At 42.7% G+C, this 27,679-nt stretch overlaps 1 protein-coding gene across 1 annotated transcript; it reads left to right on the top strand.

The window, feature by feature from the left end:
- The first annotated feature begins 615 nt into the window (after positions 1-615).
- Positions 616-15,274, top strand: LOC138583717 (sodium- and chloride-dependent transporter XTRP3-like). The gene is made up of 11 exons (XM_069655678.1): positions 616-739; positions 5,898-6,038; positions 6,451-6,542; positions 6,635-6,862; positions 9,074-9,184; positions 9,528-9,769; positions 10,625-10,790; positions 12,384-12,585; positions 13,141-13,300; positions 13,410-13,575; positions 14,938-15,274. Exons 1-11 carry the CDS (start codon positions 616-618, stop codon positions 15,106-15,108), a joined length of 1,803 nt encoding a protein of 600 aa, XP_069511779.1. The 3' UTR covers positions 15,109-15,274.
- Positions 15,275-27,679: the final 12,405 nt, after the last annotated feature.

Below are 27,679 nucleotides of genomic sequence, written 5' to 3'. Positions count from 1 at the left end.
ATGTGTCACAGGTCAACATCAGCACAAAGCTGCAGGAAAGTAGGTTATTCATGAAAATGTTCAGGTGGAGACAACAAGGCCAGGTGCAGACTTTCCTCAGGAGGCAGAGTACTGCTGGGGTCAGGAGCCTGTACTATCAAACATTCACCTGTTATCTTACAGGCCCCGCCCACCGCACGGTGAGTGTGACTGACAGCTGCCTCCCACTTCATTACTGCAAATGAGAATTGATTTGATAAAAACATATAAAACATGATGACTGAAGTGTGAGCTGTACATTCAAGATGAACTGTCCTCTACGTCTTTATTGCGCGAAACAGCAGGATAAATAATCAGACACCTGTTATTCTTACAGATGCGGCTCCGTTTATCCGTTTAAAGGACTACATTTCCCAAGAAGCTTTGACAGCGCTCGCAGACCTCTGCCGTGAGGACCCTCCTCCTCCTCAGTGTGCCCACATTTCAATCACAGGCAGCTCATAAAGCACGCAGCACGCGCGCCGACACGCAGCCTCCTGCACCGTGCGCACAGACCCTGCTCGGTATTGTTCCTGTGACTCGCTCAGGTTCAGCTGCTGCTCTGAAACAACGTGGAGACGTTAACGGGACGCAGACATGGAAAAAGATGCAAGACCCAACTGGGACAACCCCATGCAGTTCGTGCTGGCGTGTGTGTCGTACGCGGTGGGTCTGGGGAACGTGTGGAGGTTCCCGTACCTCTGTCAGACGCACGGCGGAGGTAAGAGCACCGTTACATAACGGCACCCGATAATGACAAGAGTGCCTGCAGACTGTGTGTTATTATTCACACACACACACACACACACACACACACACACACACACACAGTCTCATTAGCATTTCAATAGAGAGACATTCATTCTGCGCTGCGTTCAAGTCCAAGGATTCATTCACAGGAAAGTTTCATTAAGAACAAACTGTTGAACACCAGAGCACGAGCGAGTCTCCTCTACAAGATGCAGTATGAAGTATTAAAGGATTTAAACATGACTTAAAAACAGCAGATTTGAAATGTGTAGAAAATAAAAATAAAGGAATAGAGAATAATCTGACAGTGTGCTCTCAGCGTGAACATTGTTCAGCATCACACATCTCCAAGCCCCGTGCTTTACCTGCAGTGTGCGTCAAATAACATGAATAGGAAGTCATTCTGAGTCATTTACTCAGAAAAGAGACAGAAATCATCTCATGTGTTATATGACCGCACAGTGTATAGTTAAAACATCCTGTAACCTGAGAACTTTAAACCTTTATTGGAAGTGTCAGAAATGTGATGTTTCCACTATAAGTATATTATTGACCTGCTCTGAGTCATGCAGGTGTGTGAGGTGGTACATTTCCAATCGAATCTTTATCACATCCTTATCACACATGAGTTGTTGTTACAGTCAGATTACTGACTGTTACAACCAGCAGTTTCCTGACTACAGGTAATAAACAGGTTCAACCAGGAAGTTCTCAAACAGAATGAATTAGTACAAATGAGTTCAGATGAACACTTTCTATTCTTATTGTTATGAATAAAGGTTATTGTTTCTTTACGCTCTGACATGACACTGATTTTGTGCAGTGTTAATCACCTGATGTCCCTGTAGTTTGTGTTTTACAGTAATCCAGATATTCAGGCTTTAGTATCATAAACTCTCAATACACACAGATAAGACGCTGACATGATACAACACATCTCAGTGACTGAAAGTACAATACGCTACAAGTGAGTTCAGCTCTGCTCTTTGCATCTAGTGTAAAATATTTTATACAACTGTGATTTTTAATGTTTTTGTGTCCTGCATCAACAACCTGCCCGTCCTGAAACAGGTTGACAGACAGCCTGACGACAAACCAGCCTTTAAACGTCTCAGATCTGAGTAAATACTAAGAAGAGACCAAACAGGAAAGGAAAACTATCAAACAATCGCAACAAAAGACACTAAAACAATATGTATTATTACTTACTGATTTGACAGTCTATCAGTACTGTACCACAATACTATCATACATGTACCCGTATAATACAATAGAACTAATGGGTTTATCTCAGCCCACTGTGATACATGACCTGAATGTAAATGTTGTGAATGAACATCAGATTCATTCAAAGACACATTTAAAGTAATGAGCAATAAATAACAATATACAGTGGATTAAAATAGAATAAAAATAACTTAACATGTTAAATGCAGCTTACATAGATCTTGCATTGCATCAAGTGCAGCACAAAGAAATCAGTTAGTGTATGCATAGAGACATGATGATGATGATGATGCTGAAATGCTTTACCTGCATCTGTGTGTTTGTGTTGTTGTTCTTATTCACACTGTAACAGCTCTACTTACACACATACAGAACAGTTACAGTAACAAGGACAACAGGTGTAACTGAGGTGTAGATTATAAAGGACAGACGTTCTTCCTGTTGGTCACAAAACCTTTAGTAGCTTTATATAAAGATGAAAACGTGTGCACGTGCGGCTCCATAAAGATTAAGGGTAATATTACAGGTTATAAACAGGTGCATTAGTCAGATGTTGTAACAGGTTCAGAGCATGATGATGATAGGAGAGTTACTCTGATGGTCCAGTGATGGGATCACTGAACACTGAGCAAACATCTCCTGTGATTACTGTCGGAGGAGACGTGACAGGCTGTTTGAAAGGTTGGACCGGGACAACATGAACATGGTTCACTGACCGAGCCTGAAGGGCTGTAACGTTCAGGCTTTACAGCCCTTTCTCTCATAACTCTTTAAATATGTCAGCTCGGTCAGCAGAAACTCCTCCTCCAGTCTCATTTCTGTAAACTGTCCTCGAGCCTACAGCTTTGTTTCCTGTTGACATCAGGTGATGTAGTATAAAGATCATGAAGGTTAGATTTGTGTGACGGCGGGGGAGATGGATTAGTGATGTATCAGGAAATCTGGACACAGACGGAGCTGCTCAGAGCAGTGTGAAGCCAAAAAACTGATCACTCCCGGAGCAGGTGCACCAGTGTTTACTTTGACTCTGTCTGCAAACTACGGAAGCCCTAAGTGGACATGCATCCATACATTTTGTTTACTCAGTTTTCTTGTGATAACGAATAATTTCAGTTCTTCTCTAACGTATTTATCTCGTTATTGTGAGATAACAACGCAGCACCACCATAACGTCACATGATCATACCGCAGAGCTGCAAAAACACCAAACAAACATAGAAACAGACTAACTGACCTCATCAGTGTGGGACATGGCAGCATGGCATGTCCTGCTCTGTGATATCACAGTGACCTGCCTGTTCTGTTGATTGACAGAAAATTATCGTAAACCAGCATCGTTATCTTGAGATGATGAGTTAAATGAGTCAGGATCAAGATAAAAACATGTCAAATTAAAGCTGCGGGCGGTGATGAACCTTTGTGCACGTTGGGGTGTGCTGCAGCCGCAGGACATGTTGCAGCCACGGGCTGTGCACCTGTAGGTGGGGTTATCAGCATGAACCAACTGTATATGTAGATCTGTTCAGGCTGAGACCATCATCATCATGGTATATGGAAGTTACTGGTGGCTCTTACCAGTAGGTGGCGCTGTGACTATGACCAAACATCTATATGTAGATCTGTGGAGGTCAGGCCACGCCCTTTGAGAAAAAGGTCTTGTTAACACACACAAAGTTTGAGGAGGATAGGATGAAAGGCTGGGAGGAGTTCGTTAAAGGACAGACCCTGTAAGTCACCAAAAACATGCCTTATTTTGAAATTCAAAGCAAAGTGGCTGACTTCCTGTTGGGTTTTGGGCATGGGTGTAAGAGACTTTTTTTTATGACTTGACATGATACATAAGCCTACCAAATTTCATACATGTAGGTGAAGAAACCTTCATGGGGACATTTTCCCGATCTCACTTGGGATGCACATAAAAAATGTGCTTAGTTTTTGGGGCATGTTTACGCCGCCAAATGTGTGATTCATTGCAGAAGAAGAAGAAGAATGGCTCACAAACCAAGTCGGTGCTCAGGCCCTAATTACTCATTATCACAGGAAAACAGAGTAACTATAAAGTATGGATGCATGTCCGCTTAGGACATGATGGAGTATTATTTGAAGAAAATAATAAAGAATTGTGAAGCCTTCACACTAAATGATGTAAATAAGAGGCTATTTAAGTGATTGTGATGGAAGGAGATGTTCCTCAGAGAAATCAGATGTAAACAGGAAACTTTGCACCCGTTTGCATCACATGACGGCTGCTAGTTGTTTTTCTATGATTTGGCCACTATGTAAAATTGGCTTCAAAGCCTGGTGCATTTCCTGTGAGCTTGTGGTAGACTTATTTTAACATAGTTAGAGCTCCATGTAAAACCAACAGGGTTATTTGGGCAGGAATCTGGTGATTGATACGTATCGCTAAAAGGGTTTCAATACAATCTGTAGATACTGAAAGCCAGGCCACGTACTGTAGTTTTTACAAACTGTCGTAGTACAGAGAAGACATTAATCTTCATGTGGAGTTATCTTCTGTGTAATCACAGCTGTGAGATATTGATTTGTATTCATAACCGTCAGTCCCCCAAACATCACACAACAAGTGTTTAACATGTGCTTAAAGCAGGGCCCAGAGTTCACTGTACCTGTAGCTACATGTTTAAAACATTTCATATCATACACCAATACTAAGTATTTGTATGAGGCTGGCATTACCAACATGTAATGTAATGATTGATCCACAAATTTGTCAATGTAGTAAACAGTCAATAAAGGCGACCTTCCCAGCACTCAGCGTGCAGGAAGTGGCTAACAGGCGTCCCTGCATGTGTTCAGCTGCTCTCTGTTGTTGGAATCAAACTGAACATTATTCATTTGATCTCTACCCCGGAGAGTTTGTCAAGAAACACCTGACAAAAACCTTAGCTTAATACACTGAAGTCACTCTTCACCATGTGGCAGGTCTCTGATGAACACAACCCACAACGTTGAGCTTAACTTTAGCCCCTGTGATCTGCTCATAGATCCAGATTTATTAACTGATGGATAAATAACGGATCTAGATTCTTTTCAATATCACAGAGAAAATGAAAATGTCCATTCGCTCCGCAGAGTCCCTTTTGCCTTTAAGAAGAAGCTAAAGACCCAGCTCTTTATGAACACCTCTGACCTTAATGATACTGATGCTGCTGATGATGGTGACATCGAGGATGTAGTTTATGCTGGCGAGGATTTTCATCATGATGACTAAACTGATCTTGTTGATGTTGCTGATGATGATTATTATTATTTAAATAAATTTAAAAAAACAACCTACACACTTCCTGTCAGCAGCAGTGTCCGATCACACTTGAAGCTGTTTGTTGGCTCTTACTGACTTCGTTCCCTCCTGTCTCGATCGTTGCTTGTGTTTTGTGTTAATGTGTATTAACTCTCACATGTACGTCGCTCTGGACAAAAGCGTCTGCTATATGAAACTGTAACATTGTAACATTGTAAGCCTAGCCATATTTTTTCATACTCAGGTACGTTAAGTAAATATCATACGTCTGTTACCTTTTAAAAAGTCGACATGGACACTATGTGAGTCACGTTACGTACGTATGCTTTGGGCTGCTGATGAAGCTGCTGAGGTTGCAGTGAGAACATGTCAGCTGGATGCTTTAAGTGTGCCGGGGTTCAGATTCATGGAGATGCTGTTAAATGCCTGCAGTATTATTATTATAAAATATTTAGGTTTTAAGTTTTATTAACAAATCATTAAATATTTCTACATAACCCTAAACACAACGTTCTCTCCTAAAAGTAAGGAGAAACTAAATATTGGAGACGGCTGTTAGAAACTATTGACCTCACAAAAAATCTAAATTAGACGACACATTTATTTACTCATTATTTAACTTTATTTCCACCTTCAGGAGGCTTCCTGATACCGTACATGATCATGCTGGTTCTGGAGGGGATTCCTTTATTCTACCTGGAGCTCGCCATCGGTCAGAAGATGAGTCTTGGCAGCATCGGGGCATGGACCGCCATCAGCCCTTATTTAGGAGGAGTGGGTAAGAGCTGAACATCTGTACGGCTGCTTTTCTATGGAGACATAAAAGTGCCATAAAAAAACATACATCAAATGCCAAAAAGTAAAAGAGTAAATAAGTAAACCAAAAATGTTTAAAGAGAAGTAACAAAATATAATTTGTTCATTTATTTTTCTATGTAATTATTTGTATATTTTTAATTATACATGTTAACTTACTCTGAATATAAATGTACATTTTTTATTAATCATTGTTATTAGTCACTGAGTCATGTGATACAGTATGTGAAACATTACTTTAAATACTGCCATAAAACCAAAAAGCGGTGATTTGGTTTTTACCTCATTGACCTTTGACCTCCATGGTGACTCAGCTGGGGTCAGAGGCATCCGTTCTTATTCTTATCCGTTCTATTTTGATTGTCTTGTTTCAGGTCTTGCTAGTGTTGTGACATCCCTCTATCTGTGTCTCTATTACAACATCATCAATGCGTGGAGCTTCTGGTACCTCTTTCATTCATTTCAGGTGAGCTTATTAAAAACAACATCATTTATTGAAAGCAGTTATATTTGTACAAAGTGTTGGTTAATACCTTTACCTCTGTTCTGTGCTCACAGTCAGTGTTGCCCTGGGCAGAGTGTCCCCTCAATGCCAACCTGACAGGGCCGGTGGAGGAGTGTGAACGGTCGTCTCCCACTGAGTACTTCTTCTACCGCGAGACGCTGAACATTTCTTCTTCTATTGAGGAGAATGGTGGCATTCATACAGGCCAGGTCCTCTGCCTCCTGCTGGCCTGGATCCTCACATACCTGTTCATCGTCCGAGGAGTCAAGTCAACCGGGAAGGTGAGACAGCTCTTAGTCTCTGCAATTTATCACACTGAGCTGATCTGCTAACAGACATATCATCGGCTGGGAATATACAATGTTATCTATCAATATTTATTTTCTATTTGTTTAAACAAAGCATATATTTAATGTATTAAATCAAGTCATACAGTTTATATATGCACATTAAGATGCAGCCATTATCCTGATGGTTGCATGATCTGTATGAAAACCCAACCGACTGAACATACTGTGAATTTAAGTCCCACTCCAGACACTGTTATTTCTCCTCCATTGTCTGCTCATCCACCTCAGAATAGTTTCAGACACTACTGACTTAAGTGCGAACAATATTTTCGACAAACTCCAGTCAGGCTTCCGTCAGAAACACTGAAACAGCTCTTCTCAGGGTCTGTAATGACATCATGATGTCCTCTGATGTGGGTGAATGCTGTCTTAGCTCTGCGTTTGACTCTGAAGATCACAGTATTCCGACTGACAGACAGCTTTTCTGTGTCACTTGGTCCATACATATCTGAGACTGCTACTCTGTCCTGCGGTGTGCCTCAGGGTTCTGTCCTGGGTCCTATTTTATTCTCTCTATGTGCCTTCACTAGGCCGCGTTATGAGCACATTTCAGTAAATCTCATATCAAAGTTATGCCGATTACATTCAGGTTTATGTATCTTTTAAGCCCGATGATTATGACAAACTGACTGCCATTAAGGATTGGATGAATGACAACTTCCTTCAGATAAACACTGATAAGTCAGAGGTCCTTATCATTGCCTCTGATAGCATTGCTTCCAAGGCTGCCATGTCTATTGGATCCCTTTCTTCTTCTGTGAAATCAAATCTCATATCAGGTGATGTTCTTTGATCACCACATTAGGTCAATAACCCGTTCACGTTTCTTTCATTTTAGAAACGTTGCCAAACTACAATCTATTGCATGAAAGCATCAAAGTACAAGACTTACAGTTTAAATATATGTGTCTATTAAAGGAAAGAAAAGGTTACAATGACATAATAAGAGATCACAGATTAAAAGCAGATTTTAAAAGGTGGTTTTGAGTCCAGTTTTGAAAGAGGGGGAGTTTCTGAGGTGTTGGGGGAGAGAGTTCCAGAGGGAGGGGGCAGCAATGGAAAGTCTCTGTCACCCCAGGTTCGGTGTTTGGATCGGGGTGAGGAGGTTGGTGTCGGCAGATCTGAGGTTGCTGGTGGGAGTGTTGGTGAAGGAGGTCAGTGAGATAGGAGGGGGCAAGATTGTGGAGGGCCTTGTAGATGAAGAAGGATTTTGAATTGGATTGTATATTGAGAGGGGAGCAAGTGGAGGTTTGTATTGTAGTTTCGGATGTATTGTAGTTTGTTGAAGATTTTGGAGGATGTGCCATAAAGGATGCTGTTGCAGTAGTCCAGTCATGAGGTGATGACTGTGTGGATGAGTGTTGGATAAGAGTTTCAGTGGCTGAGAAGGTGAGGGAGGGGCAAAGACGGGCATGTTCTTCAGATGGAAGAAGGCAGTTTTGTTGATATGGTTGAGGTGATGTTCGAAGGAGAGAGAGATTGATCGAAGATGACACCAAGGTTGCGGATGTGGGTGGAAGCAGGAACAGTGAAGCCATCAATGCAGAGGGAGAGGTTGGGGCAGGATGTAATGAGTGAATTCGGACCTTGCATCCAGCGAGTTAGCTTGCATCCAGGTTTCGATGTCCGTGAGGCAGCTTGTGATGGTGGAGTGAGTGGCAGCAGTGATGGATTTGGTGGAGATGTAGAGCTGGGTGTCGTCGGCATAACAGTGAAAATGGAGGCCATGGCGGTGTATAATGTGAACGAGGGGAAGCATGTAGAGGATCAAGAGGAGTGGACCAAGCACTGAACCTTGGGGGATGCCTTGAGAGAGGGGGTGCTGTGTTGAGGTGGATTTGTTGATGCTGATAAACTGGTGGTGGTTGGAGAGGTCAGATTTTAACCAGGAGAGAGCAGCACCGTGATACTGAGGGAGGACAGGTGAGGAGAATGGAGTTATTGATGGTGTAGTGGGCAGCACTGAGGTCAAGAAGGATGAGGATGTTGAGTGTTGAAGCAGTGTTGACAATAGTATGCTCACATGGCTGAATATATCCGGGACAGGCCTTTATTTGTTCTCGAGGAGGAGCTTGAGCCTCAGCTGATGTCTGACTGTAGGCTTTTATCTGACCCTAACTTCTGCATTGTCTCCGTCTGCAGGTGGTGTACTTCACCGCCACGTTTCCATACATTGTGCTCTTAATCTACCTGATCAGAGGTTTCACTCTTCATGGAGCCATCAACGGTGTCGTTTACATGTTCACCCCAAAGGTAAGGTTGGAGATATGTCTATATGCATACAGACACATAGCCTGGGAGTTACCCGACAAACTGCTCCCACATTGTATCATGAATCAGCATTAGATGTGTGGTTTATAGCATGGCCGAGGATGTTACATTCTCCGGTATCATTTAAAGAGTTTAATGGCCCAAAATATGAAGAAGTTAATTATATCACAAACTATTCCAAATGTCCATGAGTCTGACAGAGAGCTTTATTTATTGAATAAAGTTGTAAAACATAATTTTATCAATACATAAAATGTGTTTTTTTGTGCTTATACAGTGTCCTGTGTGTGTGTGTGTGTGTGTGTGTGTGTGTGTGTGCTTTCAGATGGAGCAGCTTGCCAACCCCACCACATGGATCAATGCAGCCACTCAGATCTTCTTCTCTCTGGGTTTGGGTTTTGGGTCCCTCATAGCCTTCGCCAGCTACAACCAGTACAACAACAACTTTGAGCGGCAGGCCATCATCGTCTCCCTCATCAACAGCGGGACCTCCATCTTCGCCAGCATCGTCACCTTCTCCATCTACGGCTTCAAGGCCACCGTCAACTACGAGGACTGTGTGGAGGGGTGTGTGTTTTCTGTTAATGTGTGTATGTGTGTGGGTGCAGACCGAGGGTCTATCAGTGTTGAGATTCTCCTGATATTCTGAAATGTTCAAACCAAACTCCATTCAAAAAACAGTCATTTTAAAGTAGTGTTCTTGTTGTCTTGCAGACAGACCTGAACTCTGAACTCTGACTGTTTACAAACCTGCATCCTGCTGTAGTTATTTCAGCATCCTTTCAGCCTTTTTATTGTCATTAAATCTCAGTAACATCTGTTTGTTTTGGCTTCATAGCGCTGTAGTAAGACAGATCTCAGTCCACGTGTGACTTGAAGGACAGCTAGCAGGGCGGCACTAAATCATTTTTTATAAATATTCATTTGATGATTTACTTTTTGGACATTTCGCTGACCTCACAAGTCCAAAGAGCTCCATTAGCGGGGCAGTTGCTTTCTTGGATGGCAGCCCAACCTTTGGGAGGGGTGGGGCCAGGCCATGTGGACCAAACCAAAGCTGATCTTTAGACCCTACTAGTCCAATGGGGGGGCATTAACTTGTAATTGTTGATTGAAGCAGACAGCTGGACCGCATTGTAGAAGTGGACCCTGATGTGTTTAAGACGTGTGGTGCTGTTGTTCATCCATGAGACACTGAGCTGCTTTAGTTCAGTCAGAATCAGGGTTCATTTTCAGGTTTGTGATTGAGACGTTCCTCCCAGCACAGAGCTCATTATCCTGTCAGCCTCCCATCGTTGAGCCTTTTAGGGACCTGATGCTTTGGTGTCAGACAGGAGTGTGCTGTAGTGAAGGACAGCTCTTAATATTCTGGGCCATGTTAGCGTGCTCTTCATGTGACGGTCGTCTCTCTTCTTCCTCCAGCCATCGTGTTCAGCTGCTGAACGCCTTCAGTCTGTCAGAGGACTCAATCAACATAGACAACATCTTTGAGTGGATCGAGAGGCTGAACTCTTCGTACCCGCAGCAGTTTGCTGAACTGGACCCCCCCCTACAGGAGCTCTGTAGCCTGGAGAAGGAACTGGACACGGTAAGTTCATCATGGTTACACTCTTCAAACAGGTTTACACCCCTCAAACATTTATATGTGCAAAACTGGTTTACTCCGACTGTGGGAGAGAGAGAAACATTTAAAATGAATACTATGAACAGTGCAATAATAAAGGGCCACTTAATTATTGGCGGCTGTGGCTCAGTGGTAGAGTCGGTCGTGTTTCAGTTGGAAGGTCGGAGGTTCGATCCCCAGCTCCCTCAGGCTACATGTTGAAGGGCAAGACACTGAACCCCAAATTGATCCCGGTGGCATAGCCAACGGGTATGAATGTGATAACTGATTAACAGTTGGGCACTTTACGTAGCAGCCTCTGCCATCAGTGTATGAATGTGTGTGTGAATGGGTGAATGTGATATGTAGTGTAAAAGCAGCTTTGAGTGGTCACAAAGACTAGAAAAGCGCTGTATAAGTACAGTCCATTTACCAATTATTCTACTATAGACTGTTTATAAAAGACACAGTCAGGTGATCTGAACTCAGGCTGCTCTCTCTTTTTACTTTTCTTTCTCATTTCTGTTTTAAGTTTGTAACAATCGGCTGGGATCGAGAGCACGAGGCCTTTATGTTTGTTTAAATCCTACTTTATTTATTCTAAAATATTTTGTCATGAAAAGACAAATGTATTAGGGCCATTGTAAAAAAAAAAATGAAGCTGAGAATTAATTCTGAGATTAAAGTCGGAAATTTGGCAGAAAAATGTGCAAGAAGCAAAAACTAGTAAAATCGTGTTTATAGGAACTTTTCTGAGCTGCGACCCCCATAAAGTATGTTGGGGTTCACGCCCCCCTCCCTCTGATCCACCCGTGTCTCTTCTCTGCCCTGTTGGCTCTGCTCTCACACAGGCGTGCATGGCATGGAGCTCGGAGCAGATTTATTTTCTCTGCACACAAGAAGCAGACTTCATAGAGGAGAACGACTGAGCGACCCTCTGCTGCAGAAACACACGTTTCTATGCTCCCTGTTTGCCCCAGGGGTTACATCACACATGACCCTAGGACCTCATGATGGAGACTGACAGGAAACAAACCTGCATTACAGACAGAACATACAAAACTACTTTAAGTGAGTGGTTTCTTTCGTTTTGTTGTTGGATCGAGGCTAATACAACAAACTACCACACCAAGTTTGTGGCTGACGACTGTATGAAGTGCGTTACGTGTTTGGTGGGTGTCCAGAGAGGATTCCTGTGCAAATGTATGACTGTATAATCTCATTAATTTGCTTTATTTTATCACAAATTTACGACTTCAATCTTCATTTTCTAGTTTTTTCTCGGGACATTACTCTTCTCCTCCAGCTTGTTTTCTTTCTGTAAAATGGCCCCGATACACTGTCGAAGAAATGAGCTATTGACACCCAAACTGTTTTTTGTACCAGGCTGTAAACATGTTTATTTCTGCTGTAAAGTTTAACATGGGGCTCTATGGGGACTTACTCACTGCTGGAGGCAGCCTCAAGCGGACACCAGAGGAACTGCAGGGTTTGGCTTCCTTTCTCAGCCTGCTATACAAACTCAGTTTCCGCTCCAGTCCTCAGCTGTCTGTCTCTGTGTGTCTCTGTCTGCTTCAGGCGGTGGAGGGCACAGGTCTGGCCTTCATCGTGTACAGCGAGGCCATAAAGAACATGCCTTTGTCTCAGCTGTGGTCGGTGCTCTACTTCTTCATGCTCCTGCTGCTGGGGATGGGCAGCATGTTGGGCAACGTCACCGCCATCGTCACCCCGCTACGAGACTTCAAGGTGGTGTCCCGCATGAGCAACGAGCTGTTCAACGGTGAGATCCAGCATGTTTGTGTCACATAGAGGTTTCCAGCAGCATTTATATAGTCGATATGAACTTTGGCCATCATGGTGCTCCTCATTGTGGTTAAGTAACAAGCTAGTGATATTACATGGGAGCGTTTACCTGTGCACAGGTGGGAAGTGTTTGTGTCAGAGAGAAAATAAAGGATGAAAGAGCTGAACACAAAACCATACGCAGGTTTTTCTCTTCATCTCCAGGGAAAGTTAATTTTGGTGGAATTTCATGAATTTATTAGTTAGTTATAAGGGAGGATTCCTTGTGAACATCGTTCATACAGCAGTTTGTTCGACACAGTCTAGAAAACAACGTTTGAAGTACCAACAACTTTCACCTACAAGACAGGTTAGCATGTATGTTGCCTGACATGCTAAATCAAGGGGTGACAGGGTGCAAAGGTCTCATTCATCTCATTGCTGTGTGACAACTAAAGACAAATCAAACATGTCAACATTTTTCTCTCACACAGAAGCCTCTTTACATCACTGCACATACAGCTCATACAGTGCGCTGTGTGTTTATCCACAGGTCTGGTGTGTTTGTTCTGTCTGCTGCTCGGCCTCGGCTTCACCACCACGTCAGGGAATTACTGGTTCACCATGTTCAACGACTACGGAGCCACTTTCTCTCTGCTCTTCATCGTCCTCATCGAAGTCATCTCTGTCAGCTACATCTACGGAATCAAACGGTTCGTGTGTGATACAACAAATCCTGCTACACATACACGTGTGCAGGATAAACTCTATGACATTATATAGAATAATATTAGATTTTAATGCAGTTTATGCACATCTCAGGTTTGAAAAAGACATAGAAGACATGCTGGGTCATCGTCCCAACTTGTACTGGAAGATCATGTGGGTCGTAGTCAGTCCTGTTCTCCTCATCGCCCTCTTCATCTTCTACATCATCAACTACATCCAGGGAGGAACCCCCACCTATAAAGCATGGAACAAATATACGGTGAGCTGTGGCTTTATACCTTCCTCTTACTGATTCTCAATCTGTAAAATCTGTGCATGCAGCAGGGTTAAACTGGGCCTGAGGACTGATCAGAGTGTGTAGCGGTGCCTGACTTGACTATTATTCGACTGGAGCTGTTTCAGATGAACACGAGCTGGCGAGGACGGGCAGGGCATCAAACAGGAGGAAGAACTCTTTGTATTTAATTTCAAATGTCTTCTTATAGAAGTGTGTTTCTAGGGCATCACATGTTTCGGCTCTCCTTGTATGCAGACGATCATCTGCTTTATGTTTCTAATCCAGTGTTCCCCCTCTGGTATCTGAAGCTTTCTACAGCAAGTGAGAAACCAAAAACAAATATTACCCTGTTAACTGAGAGGTCAAGTAAGGATTCAGACAGCTAGCAATCCTCATCACTTTTACAGAGATCTTTGAGAGGTCAGAGATCTGTCACTCCCTCTCTGTGACATGTTAAGGTGATAAGATAACACGAATATGTCTGTACACTATAGAAGTAAAAGCAGGAGCTGTTAACATATTCATATATCGAACAGTAAACAAGTTAAATAACAAGTTGAAGAGGTGAATCAGCAGACGGGGAGTTTACGAGGCTGCGATCAGACGAGACTCTTTCTTCATAGTTATGAGACTGAACAGCTTAGAGAGCAGAAAGGAGCAAAGAGCATTAGGTCAGTCTGAATGTTGCAGAACACAAAGCCCCCTTAGGCCATGTGGTTACAGTGAGCTGACCTTTGCTATGAGAAGACAAGGTTGAACCTGAGAATGGAGAAGAGAACGGCAGGTGTCACTGTCGTTGTGTATGAAGCTTTAATTCAGCAGTCTGACACTGGAGCGACATTGAAACAATCTGAACATTAACAATAAATGTGATGTAGGTTTAAGGATCTTATCAAGCTTGTTCATTCTCAGTTGTCGTTATTAAATGTATTTGCATATAGATCGCCTCTTTTCTGATCAGAGGGTGGAGCTGGAGTGGAGCAAGGAATCCTGAGGTATCCTCTGCTAGCTAGAAAGATAGCGTACAATCACGGTGCTCGGTGGAGAAAGACTTGAAACTAGTGGTTGAGACCATAAACCTATGAGGAAAATGTTCACTGAGGGAATAAAATCAAGTGAGAAGTAGGCTCAATTTGAAGTTGCCCCAGTTGGTCTAAGGAGTTGCCAAAATTAGCAAAAACACTCCATGTTTTGGTTTCCAGGAACAAAATGTGATTTAATATAAGAACACAAAGAAAGTACATGTGATCATGTATTGTTAAACAGGTCCACAATTCCATGGACATCTGATATTTAGGAGTGATCTAAAAGGGTTAAAGGCTTTTTCATCTGTTGGTTCTTTAGGGTGAGTCCGAGGTGACGGAGTATCCTGTCTTTGGTCAGCTCTTCATCGGCCTGCTGCTGGCATCATCGGTCAGCTGTGTTCCCCTCGCAGCTCTGTACGCGTACTACAAGAAGAGGAAACATGAGAGAAGTAATAAGAGGCAGCGTACTGTCAGCACAGTCTCTGCTTAATGACACAGACTAACCTCCCGCATCACCTGCCATCACACTTCTCTCTGTCCTCCAGCTGAACACAGCAGCAGAACGTCATTCATCATCGATGACGTGGAGAGACAGACACAGGATCAGTGGTCGATTGTTTTCTTATATTTCCTACTCCTTTTAAAAATAACTGACTCTAAATAACTCAAACAACTAACTGATGGAGGCAGAGCAGAGCAGCAGCTCCTGTGTGCTATGAGCTTAAATCAGTGTTTTTATGAATGGAGTCTGGTGTGTTTGCAGAGAGCAATGTAACGTCTGTTTGTGGTTAAAACAATCATCTTCCTCTGTAACAAAAAGGTCTATCTCTGTAGGGATCCTTTCTGTAATGTTGTCACACACTTAGAATAACAATCTGAGCTTGTCAGTGGAAACAACAAGAACTTTTAGTGGATGCACTTTGATCCATCAAGGATTATGTTGCAGCCATTACGGCCTGTTTCACTGCTGCAGGATGAACACATCTACTGGACCTTGTTCCTGTGAGTCATCTGGACCCAAAACATAAATAAATAAATAAATAAATAAATAATAGGGCTCAGGTTTAAAAAAACTGGAATTCCCCTTTAACTGTGAAACATGTAATTAGTGTAGATATAGTTTATTTAATTGCCAGACATTTATCACAATTATAGTTGTAATCCAGTATTTTACATGACACTAGTTTACTAAATGGTCATAATATGATGAATGTATGTAGATATGTAGCTTACTCAGTGAGCTGTGATGTCAGTAATTCCTTTCATGTTGTATATGCTACCAAATGTCTTCAGTCACTCCGAGTTGTTTAATATTCAGCTTTAAGTTTAGTTTCTCTTCTCAGCCGGGTGAGCTAATTCAGGGTCAAACATAGTCCCACAGGAGGATCAGAGCGGAGCAGCAGGGTCACAGAAGGTTCAGCACTGCAGTCAGCTGCAGGATGTTTGAAACGTGACCAAAACATGACACCTGGTTTCACAGAATCACAGCTGAACACATTTTAATTTTATTTTAAGTCAATGACATGTTTTACAAATTAAAGTGTAGCTCATTAACATGAAAGTAATGAGAATAGTTTGTATTGAGTTGTCTGATAAGCGGGTTTATGTGTGTGCTCTTTGTAAGAAGAATGTACAAATGATCAGTTTTTCCTACATATGAAGTATTTTTTGATAACTACTTTTGTATCTGTTTTAAAGGGGCGGTATCTGCTGTCATGAACAGAGATCACATCACGTCTTCTCTGCCACAGAAAGAGTTTGATACTGATATATTTGCCTCATAGAAGCTTAAATATGTAAAATGTGTACATACTGTAGATACGTGTTTCTTCTAACGATCTAATGATTAGAACCACATGTGCTTTTTATGTTTCTGCCATATTGGCTAAATAAGATGTAAAGCAAAGAACTGCCTTAAAACAAGTCTGATGTCAATTCAAATCAAATGTCTTTAACATGTCAAGAGTGGAAATCTGATTTGTTATCAGCCTTTCATTTTGATGGTTCATAACAGACGATCCATTTTTTATTAAAGAATAATATTGCTGTTCATAACAGACATGTGGTCCGTGTCTCTTTCCTGTACGTCTTTCCCCCTCCAAGAGTTACCACCTTAACATGGTGGAGGAGTTTGTGTGTACCTGTGAGCCTGGAGGCTGTGTTGTCTGGGTGGGGTAACACAAGGCATATTATTCCCAGGGGAGGGTCCAGAGTAAGAGCCATTAAATCAACGCAATGAATCGTCTGAAACAGCAGAGTCACCTTGCCTGGACCAGGATGACCCTGTGAAGGAAGTTACTAACAGAGAGGCTAGCAGAGTCCCCTCTTGGTTGGGTACATGGAATCTGAGTGGGCAATATTCAAAGCCTCCATTGTGGAAGTGGCGGCTGGGAGTTGTGGCCAGAAGGTGTCCGAAGTGTCCTTGGGCAAGACACTGAACCCCAGATTGCTCCCAGTGGCATAGCCAACGGGTATGAATGTGATGACTGATGGACAGTTGGGCACTTTATGCAGCAGCCTCTGCCATCAATGAGTGAATGTGTGTGTGAATGGGTGAATGTGACATGTAGTGTAAAAGTAGAGTGGTCACAAAGACTAAATAAGTACAGTCCATTTACCATCCATCTGTCAGTGCCTGTCGTGGAAGCAACCTAAGAACTTGGTGAACAGCGGCGGTAAAAGAAGCCGTCAGGCTGGTTAGCCCAGGTGCCTCCACAGCAGACAGTGGCTGTTGCTTTGGTGGTGGCCCTGGTGTGGAAAGATCTCTGGGAAGCTATGGAGAAAGACTTTTGGATGGCCTCAAGGAAGTTCTGGTAAACCGTTCAGGAGAGGAAAGCAGGGCTGGCTCAGGCTGTCTTCAGAAGGGGAGGAGAGCTGCTGACCCGGACGGGGGATATTGTTGAGTGATGGAACAAACACTCTGAGGAGCTCCTGGATCCAACCAACACGTCCTTTGATGTGGAGGCAGAGAGTGAAGATCCAGGGGAGGCTCCTCAGGGGCTGGCTGCCAAGATGACATTCACCCTGAGATGCCTGTGGAATGGCAGACCAGGGTGGTTGTTCCCATAAAGGAGGGGCCAGAGGGTGTGATCTAACTATCAGGGTACCACAGTACTCAGCCCCTCGGGGAAAGTTTGTACTGGGTGCTGAAAAAAGGCTCTCAGATACAGGAGGAACAGTGTCGAGTCCATCCTGGCCATGAAACATTGAACCATATGATGTAAGACTTGTGTGCAGTTAACCAACGGTGGAAACACTAAACATGACGCTCCTGATGCACAGTCGGTGTTCTGATGCTGCTTCCAGAGGCAGAGGCTCTGCTCTCCACCACCCATTTCAACACTTGTTGGCTCCACTCTGTAAGTTTGGATGGTCATCCACTTCATGGCTGCGCTGCTGTTGCTCTCAGGTTACGACAATGACAGAACTTACAGTTGACAATCCAGTCGTTCCTACTTTCTCACACTTTGAGGCATGTTCTTTGGTTTTAAATAGTCTGGAGTGAACACTGCGCCCATTTTTACATGCAGTTTTTGGTTGACAAAGGCCTTTCACAGACTGCTGCAGAGCTGGTCTCTCCACAGGCCTTATATAAAGACACAGTGCAAACAGTATTTTAGTGAATGGAGTTAAATTCCTCCGAGTCCTGCAGGTTTGACCTGTAGCAGCTCACCCAGCAGGCCTCTCTCCTCCTGCTCACTGAGGCTAATCTGAACCGGCATCTTAAGCTTGTTTCCTCATCATCTGATCCCCATCACAGCAAAGAAGCCAGAAAAACATTAAAGTTAAGCCAAAGTTAGAAAGAGTGCAAAAGCATGAGAACAACAATGAATGAAAGTGGACTTTGGTGGACGACTACACTGAAAGACAAGCACTCAAAGGTTTATGTAAGTGCAGGTATACGAGAGTATTCACAGTCAAATACAGCCCATAGGTACAAGTTGAGATCAATAGTTTATTGTTATCAAATGCATTAGGAAATATGTGTTACAGGTAACAATTAGCAATTCAGCGAACCAAAAAGAGAAGAAGAATCAACCTGATAGTCGATGACATTGTAATGAGTAATGAGTAATGTAATGAGTAATTGATGACTATAGTAAGTGTGTCCGGTTTGGGGACCTCAGAACCACATGTCTGCCTTTTTGCAGATGATGTGGTTCTGTTGGCTTCATGGGACTGGGACCTCCAGCAGGCTCTGGGGCGGTGCGCTGCTCAGTATGAAGCAGTGAAGGTGAAAGTCAGCTCCTGAAAGTCTACTGGACAATCATGGTGAAAAGAGAGCTGAGTCAGAGAGCAGAAGCTTTCTATTTACCAGTCCATCTACGCTCACACTCACCTTTGAACATGAGCTTTGGAAAGTGACCAAAACAAAAGATTGCAGAACAACAACACACCACCGAGTGACAGGGTGAGGAGCTCAGAGTAGAGCTGCTTCACATTGAGAGGAGCCAGCTGAGTGGTTTTAGCCTCTGACTGAGATCCTTCCGGGTGGCTCCTTTGGAAGGTTTTCCAACAGCGAGGAGACCCCGGGGTAGACCCAGAGTTCGATGGAGGGATTATTTATCTTATCCTGCCTGTGAACGCCTCAGGATGTCCCAGAAATAACTGGAAAACACCGCTGGCGAGAGGGATGTCTGGACCATGCTGCCACCATGAGCCGGTCCCAGACAAGCAAGGATATTTAATGACATTAGAGAATAAACTAGGATATACTTTATGAATGAACCATCAGGGAAGGACGGGTTCATAAATATCTGTGAATAGAAACACTCGCTGGAGTCACTTGTGGATCTTATCCTTTGTACAGTGTTCACATATAACAAGTTAGCATGTGTTATGTTGTTGCCCCTTGTGTCCTCCTATTAAGGCTTTACAGAGGCAGGTGGCGGTGTATTTATAATAGATAATCAGCAAATCAGGGTGCAAAGTGCCGTCTGTATGGATTGTATCGTTGTTGGGACATGAAGACTCTGTGGCGTCATGTTGTTCCTGTAGTATATGAGATTTTAATTGTCCTATGTTGTTCTTTTTTTGATTTTGTTTTTACAGAATTACTTTTACTACATTTTTAAAGAGACAGTACTTTTGCATCTCAGGGTGAATCTGATCCCTCTGTAGGGCTCTCTAAAGCCAGCAGCTACGACACAATGTCTGCCAGTTGACGTTACAAGCAACAAGGAGCAACAAAGCAAGTTAGCAGCAAGCGCTAACAGCAGGGAGAACAAAGCAAAGGCACGCTGCGACCTGTACATTAAGGCTACAGTAGGCGACATTAGGATAACACATGTTGATCGTTGCATTACACTAACAATGTTAAATTGAAATGAGGATGTCGGATCTGTGACTGGGAGCGCCTGCCCCTTTATATTTAGTTGTTAAAAATTTGTCCAGTTTAAATCCAACAACCAATTGCAAGTAGCCTCCACATAACTGGCCAATCCCAGCAACTCTGTACAAACTAGTGTCATCCGGCTTCCACGTGACTTGTGTCAGCAGGACGCACACAGAGGTTGTGTCAGTCAGGAGCTATGGCAACCTGCGGTACATTTCCTGTACCTCCGACAGCGTATACTGCTAAAGAAGCAAAAAGAAACAAAAGCTCCACAGAGAGCCGAAATAAAAAGAGGCACCAGACGAGTGTGAGTGTAAGGGGCTGAAGAGCGAAGCGATGCTGAGGTCGCCCTGCTCCTTCCACACAGGTAACGGTAGCTCTCACGCTAACAGCTAACATTCTGCAACAATAAAGTGAACTTTCTGCAACACACAGCATCTCTCCTCTCTCTCTCCTGGCCTCGGTGCTGCAGAGAGACACACTGCACAACACCAGTTACACGGAGTGATACAGAGAGGTGGAAGGTTTTTACACTGCTCATGTTGCTTACTGCCACATTAAAGACCTTTGTCACCACCTGAACCAAAGTTCATCTGAGTCCCTTTAAATGGATTCACCAGGTAACAAAGCAGCTAACTTGATGTGATTAACATCATATCAAAGACACAGGCTCTTTCAGGAAAACTAACCTCCTCTCTAACCATCACTATCGCCCTACACGTGCAGGTGCACACCTGACACTAACATTTTCCCTCATTATCACAGCTCAGTTTATATGAGCATCAAACAATAAGATAAAGATACAGTTTGAGAGCGTTTTGACAACGTGACAAAGTACAAAAGAAAATTAAATGCTACTCACAGAACAATAGAACCAATAAAGCTGAACACAGATTAACAACAAGGCTGAGAAGCAATAAAGAGACAATAAAATAATAAACAGAGGGAACTCTGTTGCTCTGCGTATCCTGTCAGGCCAAGGCTGTCCAAAGTACTGCTGTCATTACTCCATCTAATCTGATGAACAAGAGTTAACACAACACAGCCTGATAAAGGGATTACAACAGTAAACACGGCAGCCGCGAACAAGGAGGAGATCATGTCAGAAATAATGTAACATCTCAGGTTCCTGCTCAGGTAAAGAGACATACAGAGGAATGGCCCTGGTGCTGTTTATTAACTGAAACACGCTGTGATGTGGACTCAGAGGAAGCTTTCACCTGCGTGTTCCTCTCAGCAGGTAATTGTGTGTGACGCTGCAGTTTCCGTCTGACGGTCATAAATTCCACCTTTGAGCATCTCAGGCGTCAGTTTTTATTGACACTGAATCACAAAGGCACAGAGTGACTGAGGAGGCCTTTGTCTCGAGTTGTTTTACAGCAGATCATTTTATATCCGACTACAAACATGCTCCTCTCAGTGAACTACAATCCTCTTTGGATTCCTGACCGTGATGAAAGCAGGATTTGTTTCAGTGCTGTGTTGTTGTAAACACACACATTTTTCTGGTCCTCGAGTGAACAGCTCTCTGAAGTGTTTAGTTGTAAATAATCATATAAAACATATAATGCTCACATCTCACCACCAGAACAGATCTTATGTCAGGAGTATTTTCTACGTCTTTCTGTGTTCAGCTGCTCTGCTGACAACAAAATGATCTCTGAGATAAGAGAGAGAGGAGTGGAGTGCATCTGTTCTCAGCTCTCAGCCAGCACTGTTTCACACCATGATGACGACAGAACAGTGACAGACTGGCATTCACAGTAGGCCGGCTCTTCTTCAAAACCCAACACAAACCTCACCCTTAAAGCGCACAGAGTGACTACACCGCAGAAACTCCAAACACACGCAGACCTCATCACCGCTCCAGCCTTAGAATGAACGCACGGTTACCAGAACAACTGCTCCACCACAACATGAAGATTGCACAGTCACACTGCACATAACAATGACTTCAGCAGAATGTAAAAGAGCTCTGCATACCTCCACAGTATATGATAAATACATGCAGTAAACAAGCTGACGTTAGCTCTGACTTTAGCTGCTACATTAGACCAACACTGCTGGGATGCTAGCAGCCTCACTTGCAGATGCTGGTCCAAGTTTTTTTAGCAGTCAGGCAGCAAATGTTTATTTGCTCCTCCCACTGTTTGGTGCTCATTCTCATGTCCTTTCATCCTCGTGTGTTGGCGTAAGCTTTCTGGTTTGTCCCTCACTCTTCCTGACACCGGCAACATAATGTGTGTTTACTGTTTACTTAAAAAAGCTGCAAGATAAAATTATGATGCATTTATTATACACATATCTGTGTGTATGTGTCTATAAATGTTACAGGTTAATAAATCTTTATTTTATTTGTCAGTTGTTGTAATGATGACCCACTGAGCAGCCTGAGCGACCCCTTCATCAGAAGCTCTTCTGCCATTTGTCAAAATTAAAGTTGGCCAATGTGTCACTGCAACAAAGGTTATGGATGGCCCCTCTCTCTCGCTGTCTTCTCTTGTGGTCAGTTAAAATCTTCTTTTCAAAACAGACTAACATTTCTTTGTATGCAAGCTTTCAGTGAGGAATTAACAGAGTAAATACAAAGTGTGCGGTTAACGGATCAAAGTTCTCTTCACAAGTATTTTAAAAATACCTTCATATGTGTTTTATCTCATGTTTCCATTTATGTCATACCTATGTATGACATTTGTTAGCCATGTAAGATTATATTTGTGGGTTTATTTATTTAAAGATGTCATTACATTTTGAAAGATGTTAGGTCCAAACCTGTTGTGTGAAATGTGTCATATAACGTGGAAGAACTAGGACACCAGCTGGTAATCATTCATGCCCCCTGCTGTACAGCTGATGTTAAAGATGACATATGACTGAAGGTTTCAGAAACAGGTAAACAGTGATTACATAATGTGTTTCTACATTCTCAGTTCAGCAGAGGTCACAGTGACACTAAAGGAGGGGGCTGTAAAAGATTGTGTACAGTCAGACAAACAAAAAGTGCTGCAGTCTGCTCTGACGGTGTGGGGCACTGAGCCCATACCTACGCACATGGAGGTGCAAAATCTACAAGATCAGATGTAAGTGAGTAAACTATGGATAAGAGAATGAGCCCATGTGGAGCAGGTGGATGGAAATAACCACATAAAAACAATTAAGATACAGATGTGGGATATGATCACATAATAAAAATGGCAGATAATAATCTCATATAAATAAATAGATTGAAAAAAATGAGAATAAATTCTTGAACATATGAAAAATAAAGTGCTTAAAAAGTACATAAATGATGATACTATGGCAGGCACAATGGCAACAAAATGTACATAAAACACAATAAAATGGTAGGAAATATGAAGTGATGCGAGAAAAAGAACAGAAAACATTCTTAGGAGTAGGCCATCTTGTAAAATTGAGTTTTAAGGAGGCACTTAAAAGCTGCAGTGGAGTCTGCTGATCTCACCCTGAGGGGAAGGCTGTTCCAAAGCCGAGGGGCCATAACCGAGAAAGCACGGTCAACCTTGGTTTTCAGTCTGGTCTGTGGAACAGCTGATCTCAGGGGCCTGGCTAAGCTGTAGGGGGTTCAAAGTTCATTTATGTATTCGGGAGCCAGACCGTTTATGGCCTTATAAGTAATAAGTAAAATTTTAAAATGAATTCTAAATGTAATGGGCAACCAGTGTAGTGCTGCTAAAATTGGAGTGATATGGCAGAACCTCCTAGACTTAGTTAATAGTCGGGCAGCTGAGTTCTGGATAAGCTGTAATTGTGAGACTGAGTGGGAATTAAAACAGGTAAACAGGGAGTTACAGTAGTCCAGACGTGAAGATATAAAAGCATGTATGACTTTCTCTGTATCATTAAAATTGAGCATGTGTCTGATGTTTGAGATGTTTCTTAATTGATAAAATCAGGCTTGAATAACATTTTTGGTATGCTGCTCAAATGATAAGTTGCTATCAATGTTATCCCAAGATTTTTTGCCACAGACTTAACATTGACAGTCAGTGACCCAAGGGAAGACTGTATCTGACGTTTGTGATGCTTTGGACCAAAGATCAACACCTCTGTTTGGTTGCGGTTGAATTGTAGGAAATTGGCTGCCATGCAGACCTTGACATTTGATAAACAGGAATGCAGTGTGGTCAAATTGTTCAGTTAATGTGGTTTAAATGAGAGATATAACTGTGTATCATCAGCGTAGCAGTGGAACGAGATGTTGTGTTGCCGAATGATATGTCCAAGGGGTAACATGTACAGTGAGAATAAAATTGGTCCCAGAATAGATCCTTGGGGCAGTCCACAGGTGATGGTAGCTGTTGGTGATTTAAAATCCTGAATTGAGACAAAACATTTTCTGTTTTCTAGGTAAGAGGAGAACCATTCCAGTGCGACTGCGAGAGCAGTGACCAGAGTCTGCAGCCAGCAATAAGTCACTTGTCACACGAAGGAGAGCTGTTTCCGTACTGTGCAGTTTTCGAAAACCACTCTGGAATTTTTCAAATAAGTTGTTGTTCCTCAGTGCCTCTAAAAGTTGGATCATAACAATGTAGTAAGTCTTTTAATGATTGGTAGTGCACTTGTAATTTACTCGATTTCCACTTTCTTTCTGCTCTTCTGCATAATTTTTTAAGAGTCCGAGTGTCTTCATTTATCCAGGGGGTCGCTCTTCTTATGGCTTTTAGCTGGGTTTTTAGAGGTGCGACCTTGTCCAGGGTGGCTCGGCATAGATTATGAAAATGATTTGTGAGGTCATTTGTATCTGGATATGTCAGGCTGTCCACGGCACTATTAAAGAGGGGAGTAAATGCCGCCACTGTGTGCTAGTTTATGACACGAAGATGACACTTTTTTGCAATTTGTCTCCACAGTCTGAACCACAGTGTTGAACAAGATGCACATGTGATCTGACACAAAAAGGTCTCTGACAGAGAAATTATTTACATTTAGCCCCAGCGTAAACACCAAGTCTAATGTATGTCCACGGTTGTGAGTTGGGCCCCTAACATGTTGAACCAGGTTGTAAGATTCAGTGATATTTAAAAATGCTTTAGAGATGTGATTTGAAGTGTCATCAATATGGAGGTTAAAGTCGCCAACAATAATTAATTTATCATAATCCAGAATAATGGAAGATAGGAGTTCTGAAAATTCTGTTAAAAACACAGGATTCATTTTTGGCGGATGATAGATGAGTAGGCAGAGTATGGGAGAGGCACAATTTATCTTGAACATTAGAGCCTCAAAACTAGACAAATCACTCAGGGCAATAGGGCTGCATTTAAATGTATCTTTGGAGACTGCAGCCAGACCTCCTCCACGACCACTGACCCTAGAAGAGCAAAGTGATTTAAAGTTCGGAGGGCACACCTCGATCAGCTGACTAAATTCCCCAGGCCGGATCCAGGTTTCAGTTAAGAACAAAAAATCCAAACCACTCGAGGTGATGTAATCATTTAAAATGAAGGTTTTGCTTGATATTGACCTTACATTAAATAAGGCACATTTAATAAGTTGTACATTAGACTCCTGCCTAGTTGGTTTAATGTGGATTAAATTGTGTGAATTTGCCCTGTTGATTCTTGGCTTGCCAGGTCTGGTCCTAATTATAGTTGAGATTTTTTGAGGGCTATATATAGGATTTGGGATTGTAATGCTGTGAGAGGCAGTGGAGGTGAGGTGGGAAAGCAGATTTTTTGTTGGAGACTCAATGCTTTTCATAGAGGTAACCCTGTAGACCCTCTCAGTAATAATACGCTGAAAGGGGAAAGTGACCGGTGATTGTGGTAATGACAGAAAAGGCCTATGGGAGGGGCTGGTGAGCTGCGCAGTGATCGGTGCAGCCACTACAGGCAGAGAAGAAGGAGGAGGCTCAGGTACAGGGGTGTGTAATGTAAATAGTCAATCACGTGGAGTGTATCGGACAACATACTGCATGTTAGCCCTTAACATCGAGCTGCCCAGACTGTTAGGGTGGACGCCGTCAGTCCTGTAAAAGGAGGGACGGTTCAAAAACAGATTGAAGTTGTCCATAAAAACAAAGTTGTGAGCTCCGCAGGCGAACCGGAGCCAGGTGTTGAGATAGCGGAGCCTGCTAAAACGCTCATCCCCGCGGGACAGCGTTGGCAAGGGACCACTGATAAAAACAGCCTTCCCACAGTTTTTTAAAAGGCTAAAAAGGTCATTGAAATCCCTTTTTGTCAACTCCGATTGCTGACGATTCATCAAAGTATCTCAAAGTAATGACTGAAGATCTCAAAACAATAACTAAATATTTAAATATAATGATTTTTTATCTCAAAATAATAACAAATATTCTCAAAATGACATTATCTTGAAGTAGTGACTAAATATAAACAATGACTAAATGTGATCATTAATTTGAAATATTTCAATATATTGAGATACTAAGTCTTTTTGATAATTAAGTTATTCTGAGGAAACAAGAACATTGTTTTTTATTACTATGACTTACATGATGATTTTCTTTTACACGCTGATCAACTGAAACTACAACAGTCAGTGAACTTTGTGAAGATTTGTCACACTGTGTGTCATGTGTACACAGATGTGTTCGTGTGTGGGACGAGACCAGCAGCCTATCAGGACTCACACATGCTCTGTCAGACCTCAGCAGGAACATGTTTGTGCCTCTCATGCAGCTCCACATCTGAGCCACACAGCTGAGCATTCACTGTGATGACAGCAACAAAAACACAGAACCAAATCCTGTTTTTAAAGTCTGTCCGTCAAAGACTCTTCAGACTGTGTAGAGTCCAACTCTATATGTATGTATGTATGTGTATGTATATATGTATATATGTATATATGTATGTATATGTAACTCTATTTGACAGAATAAAATAATAAAATAACCTAAACGATCTAAAGATGATGAAAACGTTTCTGAGAATAATAAAATATTATCTCTGAATGAGGAATATCTCTGGGACACCAAACCAATGATGAAACACAAGAGGATCATGTGACTGTTCAAGGATCGAAACTTTATCTGAAGAAGGATTTCAGGAAATATCAAGCATCTGAGATGATGATGATGAGGAGGGTGATGATGATGATGAGGAGGAGGGTGATGGTGATGATGAGGAGGAGGGTGATGGTGATGATGATGAGGAGGGTGATGATGATGATGAGGAGGAGGGTGATGAAGGTGATGATGAGGCTGATGGTGATGATGAGGGTGATAATTAGGGTGGTGAGGGTGATGGTGATGATGAGGGTGATGGTGATGATGAGGGTGCTAATGAGGGTGATGAGGGTGGTGGTGATGATGAGGGTGATGATGGGTGATGAGGGTGATGATGAGGGTGATGAGGGTGATGGTGATGATGAGGGTGCTAATGAGGGTGATTGTGATGATGAGGGTGATAATGAGGGTGATGGTGATGATGAGGTGATGAGGGTGCTGATGGGGGTGATGGTGATGAGGGTGGTGGTGATGATGAGGGTGATAATGAGGGTGCTGATGAGGGTGATGGTGATGATGAGGGTGATGATGGGTGATGGTGATGATGAGGGTGATGATGAGGTGATGAGGGTGATGGTAATGATGAGGGTGCTAATGAGGGTGATGGTGATGATGAGGTGATGAGGTGATGAGGGTGATGGTGATGATGAGGTGATGAGGTGATGAGGGTGATGGTGATGATGAGGTGATGAGGGTGATGAGGGTGATGGTGATGGTGATGATGAGGGTGATGGTGAT

This window comes from Semicossyphus pulcher, unplaced genomic scaffold, assembly GCF_022749685.1.
Source record: "Semicossyphus pulcher isolate SPU_LCO1_2020_fin unplaced genomic scaffold, fSemPul1.0.p SCAF_9, whole genome shotgun sequence".
Classification (NCBI taxonomy): domain Eukaryota; kingdom Metazoa; phylum Chordata; class Actinopteri; order Labriformes; family Labridae; genus Semicossyphus; species Semicossyphus pulcher.
The sequence above is the reverse complement of the archived record's forward strand: the minus strand, read 5'-3'. Positions and strand labels throughout refer to the sequence as shown.